This window comes from Pantherophis guttatus, chromosome 4 (assembly GCF_059756535.1).
Source record: "Pantherophis guttatus breed Tessera chromosome 4, ASM5975653v1, whole genome shotgun sequence".
NCBI classification, from domain to species: Eukaryota; Metazoa; Chordata; class Lepidosauria; order Squamata; family Colubridae; genus Pantherophis; species Pantherophis guttatus.
Window position 1 is genome coordinate 102636251 of NC_142066.1, and position 18399 is coordinate 102654649.

General features: G+C 39.4%; 1 protein-coding gene across 3 annotated transcripts in view; it reads left to right on the forward strand.

Annotated features, from left to right (window-relative positions):
* Nucleotides 1-18399, forward strand: part of MTURN (maturin, neural progenitor differentiation regulator homolog) — a 48241-nt gene that overhangs the window by 19210 nt on the left and 10632 nt on the right. For 2 of the 3 annotated variants that reach the window (XM_034404036.3, XM_087894223.1), the window contains one exon: nt 10161-10306. In XM_034404036.3, coding sequence (XP_034259927.1) covers nt 10161-10268 — 108 coding nt within the window. In that variant the 3' untranslated portion in view covers nt 10269-10306. Of the gene's footprint in view, nt 1-10160; nt 10717-18399 lie in introns of those variants that run through there. The other variant, XM_034404035.3, reaches the window with a different exon arrangement.

Here is an 18399-nt window from a genome sequence, read left to right on the forward strand (position 1 = left end):
GGAGGTCCTGGAAGTTAAATGATAATTTGTTTAGGTATGAAGAAAATGTAAAAGAATGTAAAAAATTTATGAAAGAATTTTTTGTTATGAATATGCAAAAGGGTACATCTATGGAAATGGTATGGGATGCAAGTAAAGGATATATGTGAGGAATTTTGATATATTTGAATAATAAACATAGAAAGAAACAGGGGGCAAAAAGAAAAGAATTAGAAGATGAGATTAGTAAACAGGAACTGGCTTTAATAGTCAATCCAACAGATAAGAAAATTAAAGAGGCAATCAATTTATTGAAAGGTCAATTTAATATGTTAATAGCAGATCAGGTGGCAACTAACTTACGATATGCAAAACATAATACTTTTTATAACGCCAATAAATCAGGCAGATGGTTAGCATATCTGTTAAGGAAAAAGCAAAAATCAAGGACAATAGAGAAAATAAGATATAAGGGTAAGGAGGTTTATGAGCAACAACTGATTAAAAAATCTTTCCTAGAGTTTTATTCGAGGCTGTATACTGGTGATAAAATCAAAGATATAAATATAGATAGATATTTGCAGAAGGAAAATAAATATACAATCTCAAATGAACAGAGGGATAGTTTAAATCAAATGATAACTTCCAAGGAAATTGTGTTAGCAATTAAACAATTGAAAGTGGGTAAACTCCTGGGACGGACGGTCTGACAGCTATTTACTATAAAACTTTACAGGAGGAAATGGTGGAACCATTAAAAGAATTATTTAATAATATACAACAGGGAGGAGAGGTGCCTCCAACTTGGAAGACAGCATTTATCTCATTGATCCCAAAAGAAGGGCAAGACGAAACAGACCCTAAAAATTATAGGCCGATCTCATTATTGAACACAGACTATAAGATTTTTTCTAAAATTTTAGCAAATAGACTAATGACAGTTATGCAGCAAATGATTAACCATGATCAAACTGGATTTATAAATGGCAGACAAATGAAGAGTAATGCAAGGCAAATTGTTAACTTATTAGAGTATCTGGGAAGGAACAACCGGGTCCACCGCAGTGTTAGTGTTTTTGGATGCTGAAAAAGCCTTTGATAGATTGAATTGGCAATTTTTATTAAAATTAATAGAAAGGATGTAATTTGGAGAACAATTTATACAATCTATTAAGGCAATATATCAAAAACAATCAGCACAAATAATAGTTAATGGTGGCTTAACAGATTCTTTTAATATAGAGAAAGGAACAAGGCAAGGTTGTCCCCTGTCTCCATTATTGTTTGTGTTGATGCTGGAAGTTCTACTAAATAAAATACGCGAGATGGATACAGTAAAGGGAATTAAAATTAGACAGCATGAGTATAAGTTACGAGCATTTGCGGATGACCTGGTTGTTACCTTAACCCAACCGGTACAATCGATTACAGCCTTGATGGACATAACCTGCTTATATGGACAAGTATCTGGTTTTAAAATAAATGCAGCAAAAAATGAAAATAATAGCTAAAAATATGGTGAGAAGCCAGAAAGAAGAGATAGAAAGGTTAACAGGATTTGAGGTAGTTAAGAAGGTTAAATACTTGGGGGTTTATATTATGACTGCAAATATGAAATTATATCAGCACAATTATGAACCACTATGGCATAAAATACAAAAGGAGATGGAAAATTGGAAAAAACTACAATTGTCTTTGCTGGGAAGGATAGCCGCTGTAAAAATGAATATTTTACCAAAATTCTTATTTCTTTTTCAAATGATACCTATACTTAAAAAAGATGAAAATTTGAAGGAATGGCAGAAGGGCATAAATAAGTTTGTGTGGGCAGGGAAGAAACCTCGAGTTAAACAAAAGATAATGCAAGATATTCGAGAAAGAGGTGGTCTTAAAATGCCCAATTTAAGATTGTACTATGAAGCCGCTGCCCTCTCAGCAATTACAGACTGGATAAATTTAACAGAGGAGAAGATAATGAATATTGAAGGATATGGTTTGGTCTACGGCTGGCATGCTTATTTAGTCTATGACAAGAAACTGGATAAGGCTTTTAAAAGTCATATTTTAAGAAATTCCCTATTGCGTGTCTGGAAAAAGTATAAATATAAATTAAGTGACAAGTTACCAATATGGACAGTACCCAGACACGCAATAGAGAATATAAACTTAGAGCAAAAGCAAGATAAGATTACATATAAGGAACTTCTTTATAAGGAAGGAGTTAGATTACAATTAAAATCAATGGAGCAATTAAAAGAAGAAGGAATTATTAGGACATGGTTTCAGTATGGACAGCTGCAGGCCAGATGGAGAGAAGATCAAAAAATTGGTATTTTGCAGCAGGATGAGAATTTGATAAAGCAAACAAGAGATAAAGATCAAATGCATATAAAAAGGTTATATAATGCATTAGTGGAAATAGATTCAGAAACAGAGTTAGTTAAGGACTGTATGATAAAATGGGCACAAAACGTAGGTGAACCAATAATGATGGAAACATGGGAAAAGATATGGGTTAGAAATGTAAGATTTACACAAGCACAAAATTTAAGGGAGAATTTTTATAAAATGTTTTATAGATGGCATTTAGACCCAAAAAAATTAGCCTGTATGTGTTCAAACTTACAACCTAAGTGTTGGCGATGTGAGTGTAAAGATGCTACATATTTTCATATATGGTGGACATGTAAAAAAATTAAGGCTTTTTGGATAAAAATATGGTGGATTGTTCAAAACATTTTAAAGAAAAAAATCAAATTTATTTTTTCTGTTGGGAATAGTCATGGATTGTAATGTAATAGAGACTAAGTTGGTTTTGAACTTAATAACAGCTGCCAGGTTACTGGTGGCACAGTACTGGAAGAAGGAAGATCCACCCACCATTGAGGAATGGACATTAAAAGTTGTGCACTTGGCAGAAATGGCAAAAATTTCATCATATCTTAAAGACCATTCAAATGAAAGATACATATTGGAATGGAGAAGATGGATCGATTATATACAGAAGAAGTATCCGAATAAGAAGATTCATATAGCATATGAATGAAGTAATCTTAAGTAATTTATGTATGTTTTTTGAATTATAAGGAGTTAAGGATCAAGGGAGAATATGAAATGTAATAATTTGTTAGCATATTTTAGCTTTTGATTTGTGAATGCTATACCCTGTGCTTGTTCTGGGAAGTCTAGGGAGGGGGGGGAAGGAGAGGAAGGGGGGTGGGAAAGGGAGGGGGGTTGAGGGGGGAAGGGTGGGGGGATGAAAATGTTTGTACTTTCTATAAAACTTTTCAATAAAAAAAAAACCCACTCAAAATAGGTAACAAAGTGATTTGCTAGCTGTTTGTGGTTTATTTTTTCCAAAACTAATAAAACCCTCTCCAGATACAAATAACATGGAGGGTAAGTATTCTTATAATTCCTCAGATGATCTTATATGTATTAGTAGATTGGTGTGAGATAGACAAATGCAGGAAAATAAACTTTGGCCCTGAATGTGTAACTTTTAGATACGATTTTATGATTCAAAATCATGTAAATTATTGAATGTAGTACTTAAGCAGTACTTCAAACACTTGTCAATATAGACACAACTATTTATAAACATATTTACTTGAAAGTGGTTTTTATGTAAATAAAAGCATCAGCTTCAAAAAGAACAAGAAACATTGGGATGTGTAATCTGCTGTCATTCATACAAAAGAAGCCAAGACTGAGAAATGAACAACACTAATTTGTATTGTTCATTTTTTAGTCATGGCTTCTTTTTGTACATGAATGAATTCAGATGCATTTTATGCACATTACTAATATATACTTTCTGCAGTTTTCAATTTTAGTACTTTTAGTACACGTTTTCTGTGGATTTTCATGGAAAACTTAAAAATTCAAGTACAATACATTTGTACCTATCAGCAGAACAATAGATTAACTTTTTGTTCCCCAGCTCAAAATATATGTAGCAGTCTTATAGAGAATTAGAGTATTAGACGAATATAATTTTAATTTGATAATTCCAATGGTTTTTCAGGGATATTTATTTTAAGGGATGTTTCCTTCTGGAGGTTTTCTGGTGCTGTCATTGAAAAGCATTTGTGCATCTATTCACTCTCTTTCTTCAGTTGAATTTTAATTTAAAAATATAGAATCAAAAAAGTTACAGTGCTGGGCTTCTTATTTTTTTTATAACTATACACTATTAAATATATATTCCACCTTTTTTCTTATATTACAAGCAAATTCCAATGCTTATAATTTGAATAATTTGAAAGCCAATTTCACATCTTTCATCTGGAAATGCTCATATTTCTCTTGATACCTAATGTCTCCTCTTTCTTGATACCTAATGTCATTCTCCATTGTTTGGTGGAGACAGCAGCCAGTGTGGGTAGCACTTGCCCAATCAGCTGAAGGACTGAGTCAGCCAATAATGTTAAAGCCCGCCCTTGTTGCCGGGCAGGTCCAGCTTTTGACTCAGTCCCTTCAGTTGATCGGGCGTGTGGTTTCTGGCTCTGTTCTTCTATATCTCTTTATATCCCTTTCTATCGCTGAAAATTGGATTGATTTATTGTGTTTTTTGACCTTGGACTGCTAGACTACGTTTCGTTTCTGAATTTTTGGTATTTCGACCTTGGATTGATCGACTTCGGCTTCTCTTCCTGGACTGTGGTCATTGTGAGTGACTCCTGCCTCGCTGCTCTGTCCGGGGCTAGAGGGAGAGCCTGCTTCCCTTGTTATCCCCTCCGGGGATTGGGGGGGTCTCCTTTCCTCATTGTCGGCTCGGGGTGAAGCTTTTGGAGTGGATTGTTCATTCTGCCTCATTTTTAACCTACAGAGCGGCGTTTCGCTCTCCCTTGCTTGGGCGCTGCTGCGGCAGCCATTTTGGGACTCCTTTCGCGCCGTTCTCGCATGGCAGTTAATTGAAAACCTCCGTTTCGCCGTTTCCAGCCATTTCCAGCTGGAATCTACTAATTTGGCTGAGAGGGGCGTTTGGACCTGGGAGGCCTGCTTCTCCTGCCTTTCTAAAGTTTCTACTTTTTTGACTGCTGCGAGGCTTGTCATTGCCCTTTGCCTGCTTGCACCTGTCAATCAACCTGGGAAGCCTCATTTGCTCTGTGTCTGTTCTTCAAAGTGGGACTCCTCATTTGACAAGACCTGAGCTTCTCCTTGTGACAGTTCAGCCACCTCAGTTACTGCAGGGTTTTCCTGGCCTCGCTTGAGTCGCCCGCCATTTTGCCATTGATAATTGCGGCGGCGGCCATTTTGGTGAATTAGACTTTGACTTTTGCCTGGAGCTGTGCCATCTTTCCTATAAACTGACATTTGGACATTTATTGTGGAGCGTTTGCGCCCCCTATACTCAGCTTTTCCAATCTCTGGAATAAAAATTTATTTGAGGGGTCTTGTTACGTCCCCACTACCTATTATAGCGTGATACTTGTGGAGTTATTTGATGCTCCCTTTGTTGAATTACTGTATTGACAGGGGATAATTGATGGAGTTTTTCGCGCCCCCCCCAGTCTTAATTGAGGCTCTTTCTGGACACACTGCAGCCATGCCAAAAGCACTGGCAAAAACTAAACATGGCCGTTCGGCCAGTACTGCTGCTCAAGACCAGTCTCATTCTGGCTATCAGGATAGACCCGAGGAACTTGCTCTTTGACTCTTTGCCTTCGGCTGAGCCTCATCAACATCACCATAAGGGCCACAAGCACAGCGGGGCATCTAAATCGGAGAAACGCAGAGACAGAGTCTTACAAAAGCTTTGCGAAAAAGCGAGCGCTAATATTGCTGCGAAGAGAGTGGCTCCCACTCCAGTAGCTGACAATCTGCCTCTTGAGTCTCCTGCTTGGCCTGATATGCCGGATCAGTTGTCATTGAGGGATTGCCCGGTGACTATTTCGACTTCGGATTTGTGGGGTACTTCTGCTCCTTCTACTTCGGTGGCCCCTCTTCCAGAGGTTGTGCATCCTGTTGCTTCTGCTCCTGCGAATTCTTCTCCGGCAGCGACGGTTTCCTGTCAACATCTTCAACTTGAGCAACTCCAGCTTCTTATCGAAACTGCTGTGCAGAGGTCTTTAGCGGCACGAGACCAATCTCGCAGTCGTCCAGAATCGGTGCGTTCAAATTCATCCGCTTCCCCGGAACGACTGGTTGCTGAGGAAACTCGACTTCGGGCTCCTGATTCTCCGACTTGTTCCCACTCAAGCCATCCCTCGGCCTTGACTGATGTGGACTATTCTGACTCTGCTTTATCTGACGATGAAAATTTACCTCAAGATCAACCGTCTTTCTCTGGACTTTTTCCACAAGCCTTATTTAAGTCCTTATTATTTAAGGCCGTTAACACTGCTCATTTGTCTTCACCAGCGGTGGATCCAGCTCCAGCCTCCGAGGCTTGGGATCCCATGTTTGCTGAGCCGGCCAGACCTGTTACCTCTATCCCGACTCCTCCCCTGTTTGTCGATGTGGTAAAACACCAGTGGTCTTCCCCAGGTTTGGTCCCGTCGCTTTCTTCCAACGACTGCAAGAACTTTCAGGTGGCTAGCGAGTTAGACTCTCTTCTTCAGGTGCCGTCTGTTGACGCCCCTATTGCCGCCCTCCTGCCCAACGCCAACGTTCCGGGTGATCCGAATGAAGGCCTTCGACCGGATGAACGTCGTTCGGACTTGGTCCTTCAGAGAGCACATCAAAGTTCTGCTTGGGCTATTAGGGCGGCTTCCTCCGCCTCATTCTTCAACCGTACTACTTTACTTTGGCTTCGCCAGCTTCAAGAGAAATTGTCTCCGGAGGACCCGGCAAGATTTAAATAAAATTGTCACTGCCTTGCAGTTTTCAGCGGACTCTACCTTGAGCGCTGCTTGCTTCGCTTCCAAGGCAATGGCTTCCACAGTCGCTGCTCGTCGACTTGTCTGGCTCTGTCACTGGCAAGCTGATGCCCGCCATAAGTGGCGTCTGGCTTCGGTTCCATTTGGGGGGTCCCGTCTTTTTGGTGATGCTCTGGAGCCATTCCTCACCGAAACCAGAGATAAGAAGAAAGTGTTGGCAGCGGCGTTTCGACGGGGAGAGTCCCGGTTTGCTCCTTATACCCCTCGGTCTCAGTTCCGAGGTTCTGATGGTGCGAGATCTTCTTCCTCTTTTTCTTCTAGGCCTTACACTAGCGTGGGCAGGCAGCAGGGCGCCTTAGATAGGTCATCTCGAGGGAAACCCTTTGTATCCAGGCGGCCCTTTTGAGGGGGAGGAGGTCGTTCCTACCGGCGCCAGCGCTGATTGCATCGCGACTCCACCCATTGGCGGCAGACTGGCTCTTTTTGTCGCCGTGTGGGAGAAGTCTACTTCTGATAATTGGGTCTTGGCTACCTTAAAATCTGGTTTGGCCATCGAATTTCTTTCCCCTCCCCCGAGTACCTTTGTTTGCTGTCCGATTTGTCGTAATCCTGAGAAAAGAGCGTGTATGGACGCTGCGGTTCAGCATCTCCTTTCCATCAGGGCTATCCAACCTGTCCCTTCCGACCAAGTCGGGTTGGGGTTCTATTCCCGGGTTTTCCTGGTCCCTAAGTCCTCGGGGGGGGTGGAGACCCATTCTGGACCTAAAACAGTTAAATCGGTATGTTGTGTACCGTAAATTTAAGATGCAATCGTTGAAATCCATTCTTGACGGTGTTAGGAGGGGCGATCTCCTTTCTTCAATCGACCTGACTGAAGCCTACTTGCATATCCCTATTCTCCCTTCTCATAGAAAATATTTAAGGTTTTGTTACGGGGGGGTTCATTATCAGTATAGGGCGTTACCCTTTGGGCTCTCCTCTGCCCCCCGTACCTTTACAAAGGTATTGGCGGCTTTGGCTGCTTCCCTCCGGGTTCAGTCTGTTAGACTTTTATGTTATTTAGATGACATCTTGGTGTTGTCTTCTTCTGCTCACCAAGCTGTTTCAGATATTAAGTTAACTCTGGAGACGTTAGCTGCCCATGGCTTTTCTGTTAATCTAGAAAAGAGCAACCTTGTTCCCTCCACTTCTCTAGTTCATCTCGGGGCCCTAATTGATTCTGTGCAGGGTAAGGTGTTCCTTTCCGCTGACCGCCAGAATAGTTTACGGGACTTGGTAACTAAGATTGAAGGCTGTAGGTCTAGTTCCCCTTATCTCCTTTCTCAGTTATTGGGAAAGATGATTTCGGCCATTGCCATTGTTCCCTGGGCACAGCTACACGCCAGGGAACTTCAGTGGTTTCTCTTGCCTTTACAGAAATCAGGCAAGGGCACGTCAACCAGGCCTGTTCCCGTTCCATCCTCAGTTCTCAGGTCACTCCGGTGGTGGTGATCCCTGGCGATATCAGCAGACTGTCTCTTTCTAGAACCCCAGCGGGTGGTGGTAACCTCCGACGCCAGTCTCCAGGGCTGGGGTGCCCATTGCCAAGGCCAGCTAGCCCAGGGGACTTGGAGTGCAACGGACTCTCTTCGTCCAATCAACTGGTTGGAATTACAAGCTGTCTTCCTGGCTCTCCGGGCGTTTCGCCATCTTGTTTCAGGGTTCCATGTGCTTGTATTGACAGACAATGTGACGGCCAAGGCACATCTCAACAAGTTGGGCGGCACCAGATCCAAGGCCCTGCTGTCTCTGTCCATGAAACTCGGCCTCTGGGCGGAACGTCACCTCGAATCTCTCCGGGCGGAATACATTTCAGGTGTCGCCAACACCCAGGCAGATTGGCTGAGCCGTCAGGAGGTGGACAATGCAGAGTGGCATCTTCACCCCAGGATCTTTCGACGCCTGGTTCTTCTGTTCGGGGCCCCAGTTGTGGACCTATTTGCGACGCATGTCAATGCTCAGTTGCCCCGCTTCTTTGCCCGGTACCCGGAACCTCAGGTTGAAGCCATCGATGCACTTCGGACTCCATGGCCGGACGGTCTTTTGTACGCTTTCCCTCCAACTTCCTTACTTCCCAGGGTTGTTGTCTTCCTTCTTGGGCTTTTCTTTTCTGCCTGGCCACACGCCGAGTCTGCCATTATAGTCCTTCATCAAAAGCTGGACCTGCCCGGCAACAAGGGCGGGCTTTAACATTATTGGCTGACTCAGTCCTTCAGCTGATTGGGCAAGTGCTACCCACATTGGCTGCTGTCTCCACACAACGAGAAGGAGCGTATCAGGTAGGACCAACGCCCCTCCTCTTTGCTTTAGCTGCTCTTGCCTTCTGGCAGCTCTTCTCATACGTGCACTAGGAATAGGCTCCTCCTGTTCCTCTGCCTCTCTACTATCAGCCTCTGGAGGCTCTGGAGTCTGCACATCGCTCCCCGATGGCCTGGCCCATCTCTGCCGAGCCCTCATCCGGGTCTTCCCCAGCCTCCAGGACTGGCCCATGTTCTTCCTCAGCCTCATCGCTGTCTGACTCTGCTGCCAGCTCCGCCGAATAAATAAATAAATGTCCCTTCAGATTTATCAATAATTGAGCAGCAATAGGTTTATAAGTCTGTTGCATTTTTTCATATGGAGATTTGTAAAATATCCTTGAATGTACAAATTAAGAACAAACAAGTGTGTTTGCAGACTTAAGTATTTTACTTAGAATATCTGAGAACTAGAACTGGCTGCAGCTTCTGAATAAGAAATATTTTAAAATTCTTTGTATCAGGTGAAATTCTGACATTGAATGAGATGAAGCACGGTGATAAAATTATGCTGTAACTAGTCACTTATCAAATTATCTGTTTTCTTGCAAACATCTGTCATCATGCTACCTTTGCTTTTTTTCCTAGCTAGCTTTTTCTGAAACGGATGAAACAGAGTTAGATTTTAGAAACCTTGATTCACTAATAGATGTTAAAAATTTGCGAGCAAGTTCATGGTTCTATCTGATGCTTTTCTGCCACTTGTGACTTAGCCAGTTCTATGTTGTCTTTCATCTTTCTATTCAAAAGACATCAAAAACTGGTCAAAATAGTTTTCATTTTCATTGTACTGAAAGCTAGATTCAGAGAGAGAAAGGGCTATTTGTCTGGAAGTGCCTTTAAATAGAATCTAGCCTAATTTTGCTTCTTATATATGAAAAGTATTATACCAATGCCACTTACTTGACATGTCTTTTCATTTTAAATATTTTTTCAGATTTTTTCTAGAATATAAATTATATTTCTCATGTGATTTTTTCATATTAAACTTACAGTTTATTTCTTCCTTCTTTACAAATAGCTATTGGGGCTTCCAGATGTAGACGATACCTTTGAAGAATATCATGCAGATGTGGAAGAAGATGAAGCCGAAGCTGATCCCCAGCAGATGGGTGTTAGTCAGCAGTAATATTCAGAGGAATTAATATATATATATTATCTTACCAGGTGGGGTCTTATGCTTCTGCATTAGCATTTTTAATTAGCACATCATACTGGAAAACCTGACACCCAAACCCAAAGTTTAATAATAAAACAGCAATATTATTTTTGAAAGTCTGTGATGAGCTTTGCTACGATGTGATGTGAATTAATTCCTGCTTCAGTTAAGATTTTATGATGTTGTCTTGGTAGCATTCTGCCATTGTTAACTTATTTTTTTTCTCTCACAGATTTGTCTTTTTTTGTTGTTGATATTATTATTATTTTTGTTTATATAGAAGAAGGATTAACATTTCACTGATCTGAATGTGATTTGAATGTTGAACTGGTTGGTGTGTTAAATACTTGCAGGCCCTTACTGAGGACCATCCATGCAGAGAATAAATGCAATCAGCACTTTTGGTTCCCCCCCTCTCTCTGTGTGTCTCTCTCACTTTTGTTTTTAAAGAAATAATTACAGATTAAGAGTCATGTTTCAAATGGATAGCATGCCATCAAATAATGCATTCCCAAGTCTCCCTAACTTTTGTTGGAATATTTAAACAGGTATTTATTTTTATTAAAATCTGTAATTGAGGTACAATCTTCAGTTTCAAAACTGTGTGTGACCTCCAGATCATCTCCCCCCCCCCATTTCTTGCAGCCTACAGTGATCATGATTGCTGAAAAATGAAAGTGGTTTCCCAGATACCTTCCTAATAGGCTCTTCATAAATTCTGCAGTGCTTGGCTCACCACCACCAACAAAGTTGCCCAAAGTTGTTCCTAAAAGCCTTGGGAGATGCCATATACACCTTTATCCATCTCTTGCAAATATCTTCCTTTCCTTCCTATATTTTGGTTTAACACTGATGTAGTATTATAACTCTGGCCATATTTCCTCGTGATTTGCTTCTTAATTATTTGCAACCTTTGTTAAAATTTCATGCTCATAGTTAGTAACAGTTCAGGTTTCCAGTGTTCTGGTTGCAATTCCAATAATTGTCCAATTATCATGGACTCTGGCTGGAAAATACTGAAAGTTGCAATAACACTAATGCATAGGACTAATGAAAGCTGCACTGATTATAGTTGGGACTAACACGAGTATTAGCGTAGGTAGGGAACAGGTGTTATATCCAATGTCTAATCATATTTACTTATTTTGGCCAGAATACTCAATAGATAATCAGTGACAATTATTGCAGAAAGATCCTTATAGATTAAACAGTTAATGAATAGTACTTAAATATTGTGCAGGTTTTTGTTAAAACAAGAATTTTCTGAATTTTTAAATTTAAAGACAAGGGGTAAAACAGAACTGACATTATCGATCTGTTTTCTATACTTTTGTTATCAAATATACACACAAATCTTCCTTTAACAAAAAACACAAGTAAATTAAAAATACAGATTTACTCCTTATTTTCTGTATTAATACAAGAGGTGGCAGTGAGTGAAAACTATCCTTTGTGACTGCTTTGCATGAGGAAATTATTACTGGTTTGCCTTTTAGTAAATATCAGGGCCGAAGAAATCTTAGTACAGAACTTTTCAGTATCTAATGTCAGGAGCATACAGAAGACTTCCTGGGAATCTTTCTGTTAGAGCAATGTCATCAACTTGCCTTCTGATAAATGGGTGTTTTGTGAACAAACATTGTGATTTTATGGGAGATTCACGGTGTGTTTTCCAAATTCCAAATATGTCCATTGGCCCCCAAAGGTTGCCAGCTCCAGCCATTTCCTAAAGAGCAGAGAGTCTATAAATTACTGCAAGTCTGGGAGTCCTCTACTGAACTGATGTTGAACCCCATGTGATGCATAACCAATGAAAACTTTCATGATTAATAGTGTAATTGGCAGCATTCTGTATACTGCATCACTTCCTTGCATTGTGACACCATTTAGAAACAGCTCTTCTACTTGTCTCTACCTTTCCCAAATTTACTCACACTTACCTAGCTAAGCAAATGAGCCATCCTTCAGTATTTAAATGGTGGTTGTCCACTGCTTCTTCGTTGGCTCCTTACCTTTCACCTTCTAATATATAAAAGGGGCTTCCCTCTTCTGGATGGCAGCATAAATCTTTGTCTTAGGCAGCTCCAACAGTTTCATCTGTTTTGTAAGGCTTGGATTTGATTTCTGCATTTCAGTTTGTATAACTGATACTCCATATCAATGTTACATTCATAATCCCTGTCTATATCACTTTGTTCAAAGCTCTTGGAGATTTGATGTCAACATTTACAAAATGTAAACTATTTTTAAAGTTATATCTCTGTAGCTTTCTGGGTAAATTAACTTACCAACAATTAAAAGCAGTTTTTCATATTAAAAAAAGGACAAAAATATTTGATCAAAATTTTATCCATGAATTTGCCTCTATATCCAAATGTTAGCCACAGCTGGGTTTCTAAATAAAATAAGCATAGCTGTTCATCTAAGATTTTTTGAGAGGAAAATAATATTCTTAAGTGCAGTTTAATTTTTACAAAACAAAGAGATCATATTTTAAATGTCTTTAATAAAGGAATAATTTTATCATTTCTAATGATTGATATCATTGTCGCTGCCAAGACTATTTCCAAAGAAAGGTTTTTTTGAGACAGTATTTTCTTCTGGAATTTGTGCCTCCTGAAGATTGTTTTAAAGATTATTATCATTATCCTCATCTTTTTATATATAATTCAAAGCAGTGAATATTTGTAATACTCCTGTCTCCTGTTTTCTCCATAACAATCAGCTAAAAATAAAGTCTCAGTTTATGTTAAGCAAGTTTTCATGTAGGGAACACTATTAAAATAGGAAACATCTGTTACCTGCTTTTATAAAAAAACATATACTACTATTCATGCGGGTTCACATGTTTCAATAAGCTATGGTTTGTATAACCATGGTTTATAAAAAGTAACTTGGCTAAACCAAATTTAAGAGTATTATAGTTCAGTTCAGCATGATTTATGAATCATGTCACTGTCAAATTGTGTGTGTGTGTGTGTGTGTGTGTGTACACACACATTTCAGACATTTAAAGAAGTTAACCAATTCTTACCCTTTGATCATTTGTTATTTAACAATTCAGAATAATCAAAGTAGAGTTGAGGAGCTTTCTAGATAATTCATTGTATTATTAACATATTCACATCTGTCTGAAACTTTACAAATATAATATAGTCGATTTAAACTTCTGAAATAAAGTTTTGAATTTAAAGACGTAGGTTCCATTTAACACTAGCAAGAGGGTACTAAAAGAAAAAGTAACGTGTAATTGTACTCAGGCTAGGAGGTGATATAAATTTACCTGCTAGCTGTTTTTTTAAGGACATAGCTTTATTAAGTTTAGCTTTAAATTAGCTTTATTGACTGGTATCTGTGAATCCAATCCAGTTTATGTTCTGTATGCTTTTTAATTAGGCTAACTGTGCAGTTAGGGCAAGTGTATCATTTGAACAAAGCCAGTATGGAAATAAGCTCTTATCGAGCTTGCTGCTTATCTGCTATATATTCTCAACATTCAGTTATATAGTATATCAAATCTGGTCTATGAAAAACCAGATATCTACTAGATCTTTGCTAAGGGAGCATCTGGATTTTTGCAGCTTAGATCTGGTGGCTTCACATATACGTGACCAAAAATAGAATCAAGAGTGCAAAGATAAAGATGAAAGAGAGAGGTTTGATAATCAGGATGGATGCAACAAAAACTGGAAGCATTTTTGTTTGCCTCGTTTTAATTTCTCAATAAATATATATTTACATTCATTTTAACAATGGAAAAAAGTGACATACAGGTAGTCTTTGACTTACAAACATTATGCCCATTATGGTCATAAATCATGACAGTCCTAAAGCAGGTCACCCAAGTGACTCACTTAATTTTACAGCATTTTTTATTGCAGTTGTTATGCGAATCACCATGAATGTTAAGCAAACCCATTGTTCACTATGGGGTGTTTTTGCCCCAAACTGGAATGTTTTTGCAAAAATGTAAATCATGGTTGTGTGATTTACATTTTTGTGCAGTTACATGATTTGGGGGGTGGGGGCTTGCTGTCAGAACTTAAGAACCAGGTCATAAGTAGCTTTTGGAGGGTCTGTCATAACTTTGATCACTAAACAATCAGTCCTAAGTCAAAGACTGCCTATATAGTATTTGAAAATTCTGTTGCAAAATATGTTCAGTCATTATTGAAAGATTTCCTGAGTTGTGATATTTTATCCATCATTGATACCAATCAGTATTGCATAATAGCCTGAGCTGATTAGTAAATGAGCCAAGGATTTTTACAAAGTGGGAAGGAAAGGGGATTTTTGAAGGAAAGATTTAAGAGTTTGCAGAAGGAAATTCTAAGTAAGTACAAGTTCCAGCTTTCTGTAATATAATTCTTATTGAAAGTCAAATCCTTCAAATTGAGCAGTGTTAAATACATCCAGGTTTTATATTTGGGCATTACATTTATTGAAGAAAAGACTAAATAATAGGAGCAGAAGAAAAACACTTTTTTTTTAAAATATACTTTATTGGTTTTAAAAAAAAAATTAAAAAAGAAAACATCAATCTCTATTAACATGAGAGGTGTTGTGTAATTACATATATATGTTATATACATTATATACATATCAAATATCTTCGAATCTACCATTATTGAAAATAGACATATCCTTACAATCTCATTCTATTATTCCACCATTTGTACCACCTTTCCCATACTGCCTTGAATTTTGAATTTGTATCGTCGTTAAGAGCACTTGTTAATTTTGCCATTTCTGCACATTCTAGAATTTTGTTTATTATTATCACCTCTGGAGGGGTTTGTTTGTCCTTCCAGTATTTTGCAAAGATTAACCTGGCCGCTGTTATGACATGTATTATAAGATGTATCTTATCTTTAGAAAGTCCATCTCCCATCATTCCTAATAAGATTTCAGGGGAAAATTCTATATCTTCTTCCACTATTTCTCGTAGCCAGTTTCGTATTTTTGTCCAAAACTTTTTTGTCTTGGAGCAGGACCACCACATATGAAAGAAGGTGCCAATCTCCTTTCCACACTTCCAACATATTGCTGAAGCACTGGGAAATATTTTTGCTAATCTAGCTGGCACTAAATACCATCTATGAAAGATTTTGTAATGGTTCTCCCTATAAATTGACAGGGGGCAGCGGTCGACCCCAAGGCGCCTTGTTTGTGGGGTGCCGCAAGGGTCGGTCCTCTCGCCCCTCCTGTTCAACATTTATGTGAAGCCGCTGGGTGAGATCATCCGTGGTTTTGGGGTGGAGTTCCATCAGTACGCTGATGATACTCAGCTGTACATTTCCACCCCAGACCATCCCAATGATGCCTTGGAAGTGATGTCCCAGTGCCTGGAGGCCGTGCGGGTCTGGATGGGGAGAAACAGGCTTCGACTCAACCCTTCCAAGACCGAGTGGCTGTGGCTGCCGGCGTCCCAGTATAGCCAGCTGACGCCATCGCTGGTTATTGGGGGCGAATCATTGGCCCCCACGGAGAGGGCCCACAACTTGGGTGTCCTCCTGGATGCGCGGCTGTCTTTAGAAGGGCATATGACAGCCGTGGCCAGGGGGGCTTTTTGTCAGGTTCGCCTGATACGCCAGTTGCGCCCCTTTCTGGACCGGGACTCCTTACGCACGGTCACTCAAGCACTCGTCATTTCTCGTCTGGACTATTGTAACGCTCTCTACATGGGGCTCCCCTTGGGGTACACCCGGAGGCTCCAACTGCTGCAGAATGCAGCTGCGCGGGGGATTATGGGAGCGACGGGGCGCCTTCTGCCACCAATAGCCTCCCACCGGCCGGTTCGCTCCCACAGAGAGGGCCTCCTCAGGGTGCCGTCGGCCAGACAATGCCGGCTGGCGACCCCCAGGAGGAGAGCCTTCTCTGTGGTGGCACCTACCCTATGGAACAATCTACCCCCAGAGATACGAGTGATCGCCGACCTTCGGATCTTTCGTCGGGCCCTAAAAACTTATTTTTTTCAGTTAGCCGGTCTGTCTTGATTTTAGGGTTAGTTTTAAATTTTTAATATTGATTTTAATTGACGAGTTTTAAATTATGGGCCAAATTTATAAATTATTTTAACTTTATTTTTAACTGTGATGTTTGTATAGATGTTTTTATCTTGGCTGTTCACCGCCCTGAGTCCGAAAGGAGAAGGGCGGTATAGAAATTTGAATAATAAATAAATAAATACATTGCTGATTTAGTCAGATTATAGTTTCTGTTCCAGGCCTCCTCTCAGTCATTGAAATTTAACCTATAACCAATGTTTTTTCCACAAATATTTAATTGATTTCTAGCTATTCCTTTTGCTCTGTCCTCGCCTAGTAAAAAGTTGTAAAATCTCGCTAGCATTTTCTTTTCAATCCCCAACATAATTTTGTCCAAATTGTTGTGCTTCGCCTCTATACCAAATTGATCCCTATCTTTTTGATATCTTGAACTTATCTGTAGGTAGCTCCACCAGTCTAAATTGAAGCCTTGATTACTTAATGTTTCCCGTGATTTAAGTATACCATTATCATCTAATATGTCTTTATACATGCCGAATTTCAAATTATCTCTTTTATTAGAGGCAGTCAGGGCCTCCATGATTGAAAGCCAATTCAGTACTTTCACATAAAATCGTTGCCTAATTTCTTCCCATGTTTGAATAAGGGTCTCCCTTAATTTGTGTTTGTGGAAATATGATTTTTTTTTTTTTGTTCTTTAAATCCCATAAATAAGCGTGCCAGCCTGCCTGTAGATCGTGGCCTTCTAACGTCAAGATTCTCTTGTTTTGTAATGTAACCCATTCTTTGATCCATACTAGTTTAGCCGCCTTCTGATATACTTCCCAATCGGGTAATCCAAAGCCACCCATGTTTCTTTTCCCTTGCAGTGTCTTGTATGCAATCCTTGCCTTCCTCCCTTCCCATAAAAATTCTCGCACCTTCTTTTCCAGATCTAGGAATTTTTTTTTATCGAGATTCACTGGTATAGTTTGGAATAAAAATATAATCTTGGGGAGAATATTCATTTTAATTGCTGGGATCTTACCTGTGAAAGATAATTTTAACTTCTTCCATCTGTCTATATCCTGCTTTATTTTTTGTAATAATGGAATGTAGTTATCCTCCTTTAAGGAGGAATATCTTGCGGTGATCCATATTCCCAAGTACTTTATTTTCTTCACTATCTGAAGATCTAAGGACTTTTCTAGCTCTTTCTTATTTGCCTCTGTCATGTTTCTTGCTAAAATTTTAGTTTTGGTTTTATTAAGCTTAAAGCCGGCGACTTCTCCATACTGTTGTACTTCCTGGAGTAATCTGGGGCCAGATTTCAAGGGATCTTCTGTTATTAAGGCCACGTCATCTGCAAAGGCTTGTGTTTTAAATATTTCTTTCTTAATTTGTAGTCCTTTAATTTCTTTGTTATCTCTGATCTTTCTAAGTAGAATTTCCAGCGCCATTATAAAAAGTAGAGGGGACAAGGGGCATCCCTGACTAACTCCCTTTTGTATCCAAAATATCCGCATCTTGTCCCCGTTTATTAAAATACTCGCCCTGTGTTATGGTAGATATTTTCAATCATTTTTCTAAAATTTGTTCCGAATCCCATTAAGTCAATTTGGTTGACCATAAATTTCCAGTTCAAGTTATCGAACGCCTTTTGGGCGTCCAAAAACACTAACGCCAGCTGTTTTTCCGGGTGCTGCTCATAATATTCTATGACATTTATTACAGTCCTCAAATTATCCCTCATTTGTCTCCCTGGGAGGAATCCCTTCTGATCATTGTGAATCCAGCCATTTAGAATTTTTTTTAATCTTTCCGCGATTATACTTGTAAATAATTTGTAATCTGAGTTTAACAAAGAAATGGACCTATAATTTGCTATCTGTTTCGGGTCAGCACTTTCTTTCAATATGAGTGTAATGTAAGTTTCTTTCCAAGAGTCTGGGATTCTTGTACCAACTAAAACCTCATTAAATATTTCTAATAGTTCTAGTTGTAGTTCTTCCTCAAATTTTGTATAAATTTCCCCCGGGAGACCATCTGGGCCTGGTGTTTTATTTTTCTTAATTTTGGTAAGAGCCAATTTGAGTTCTTCTATTGTGATTTTG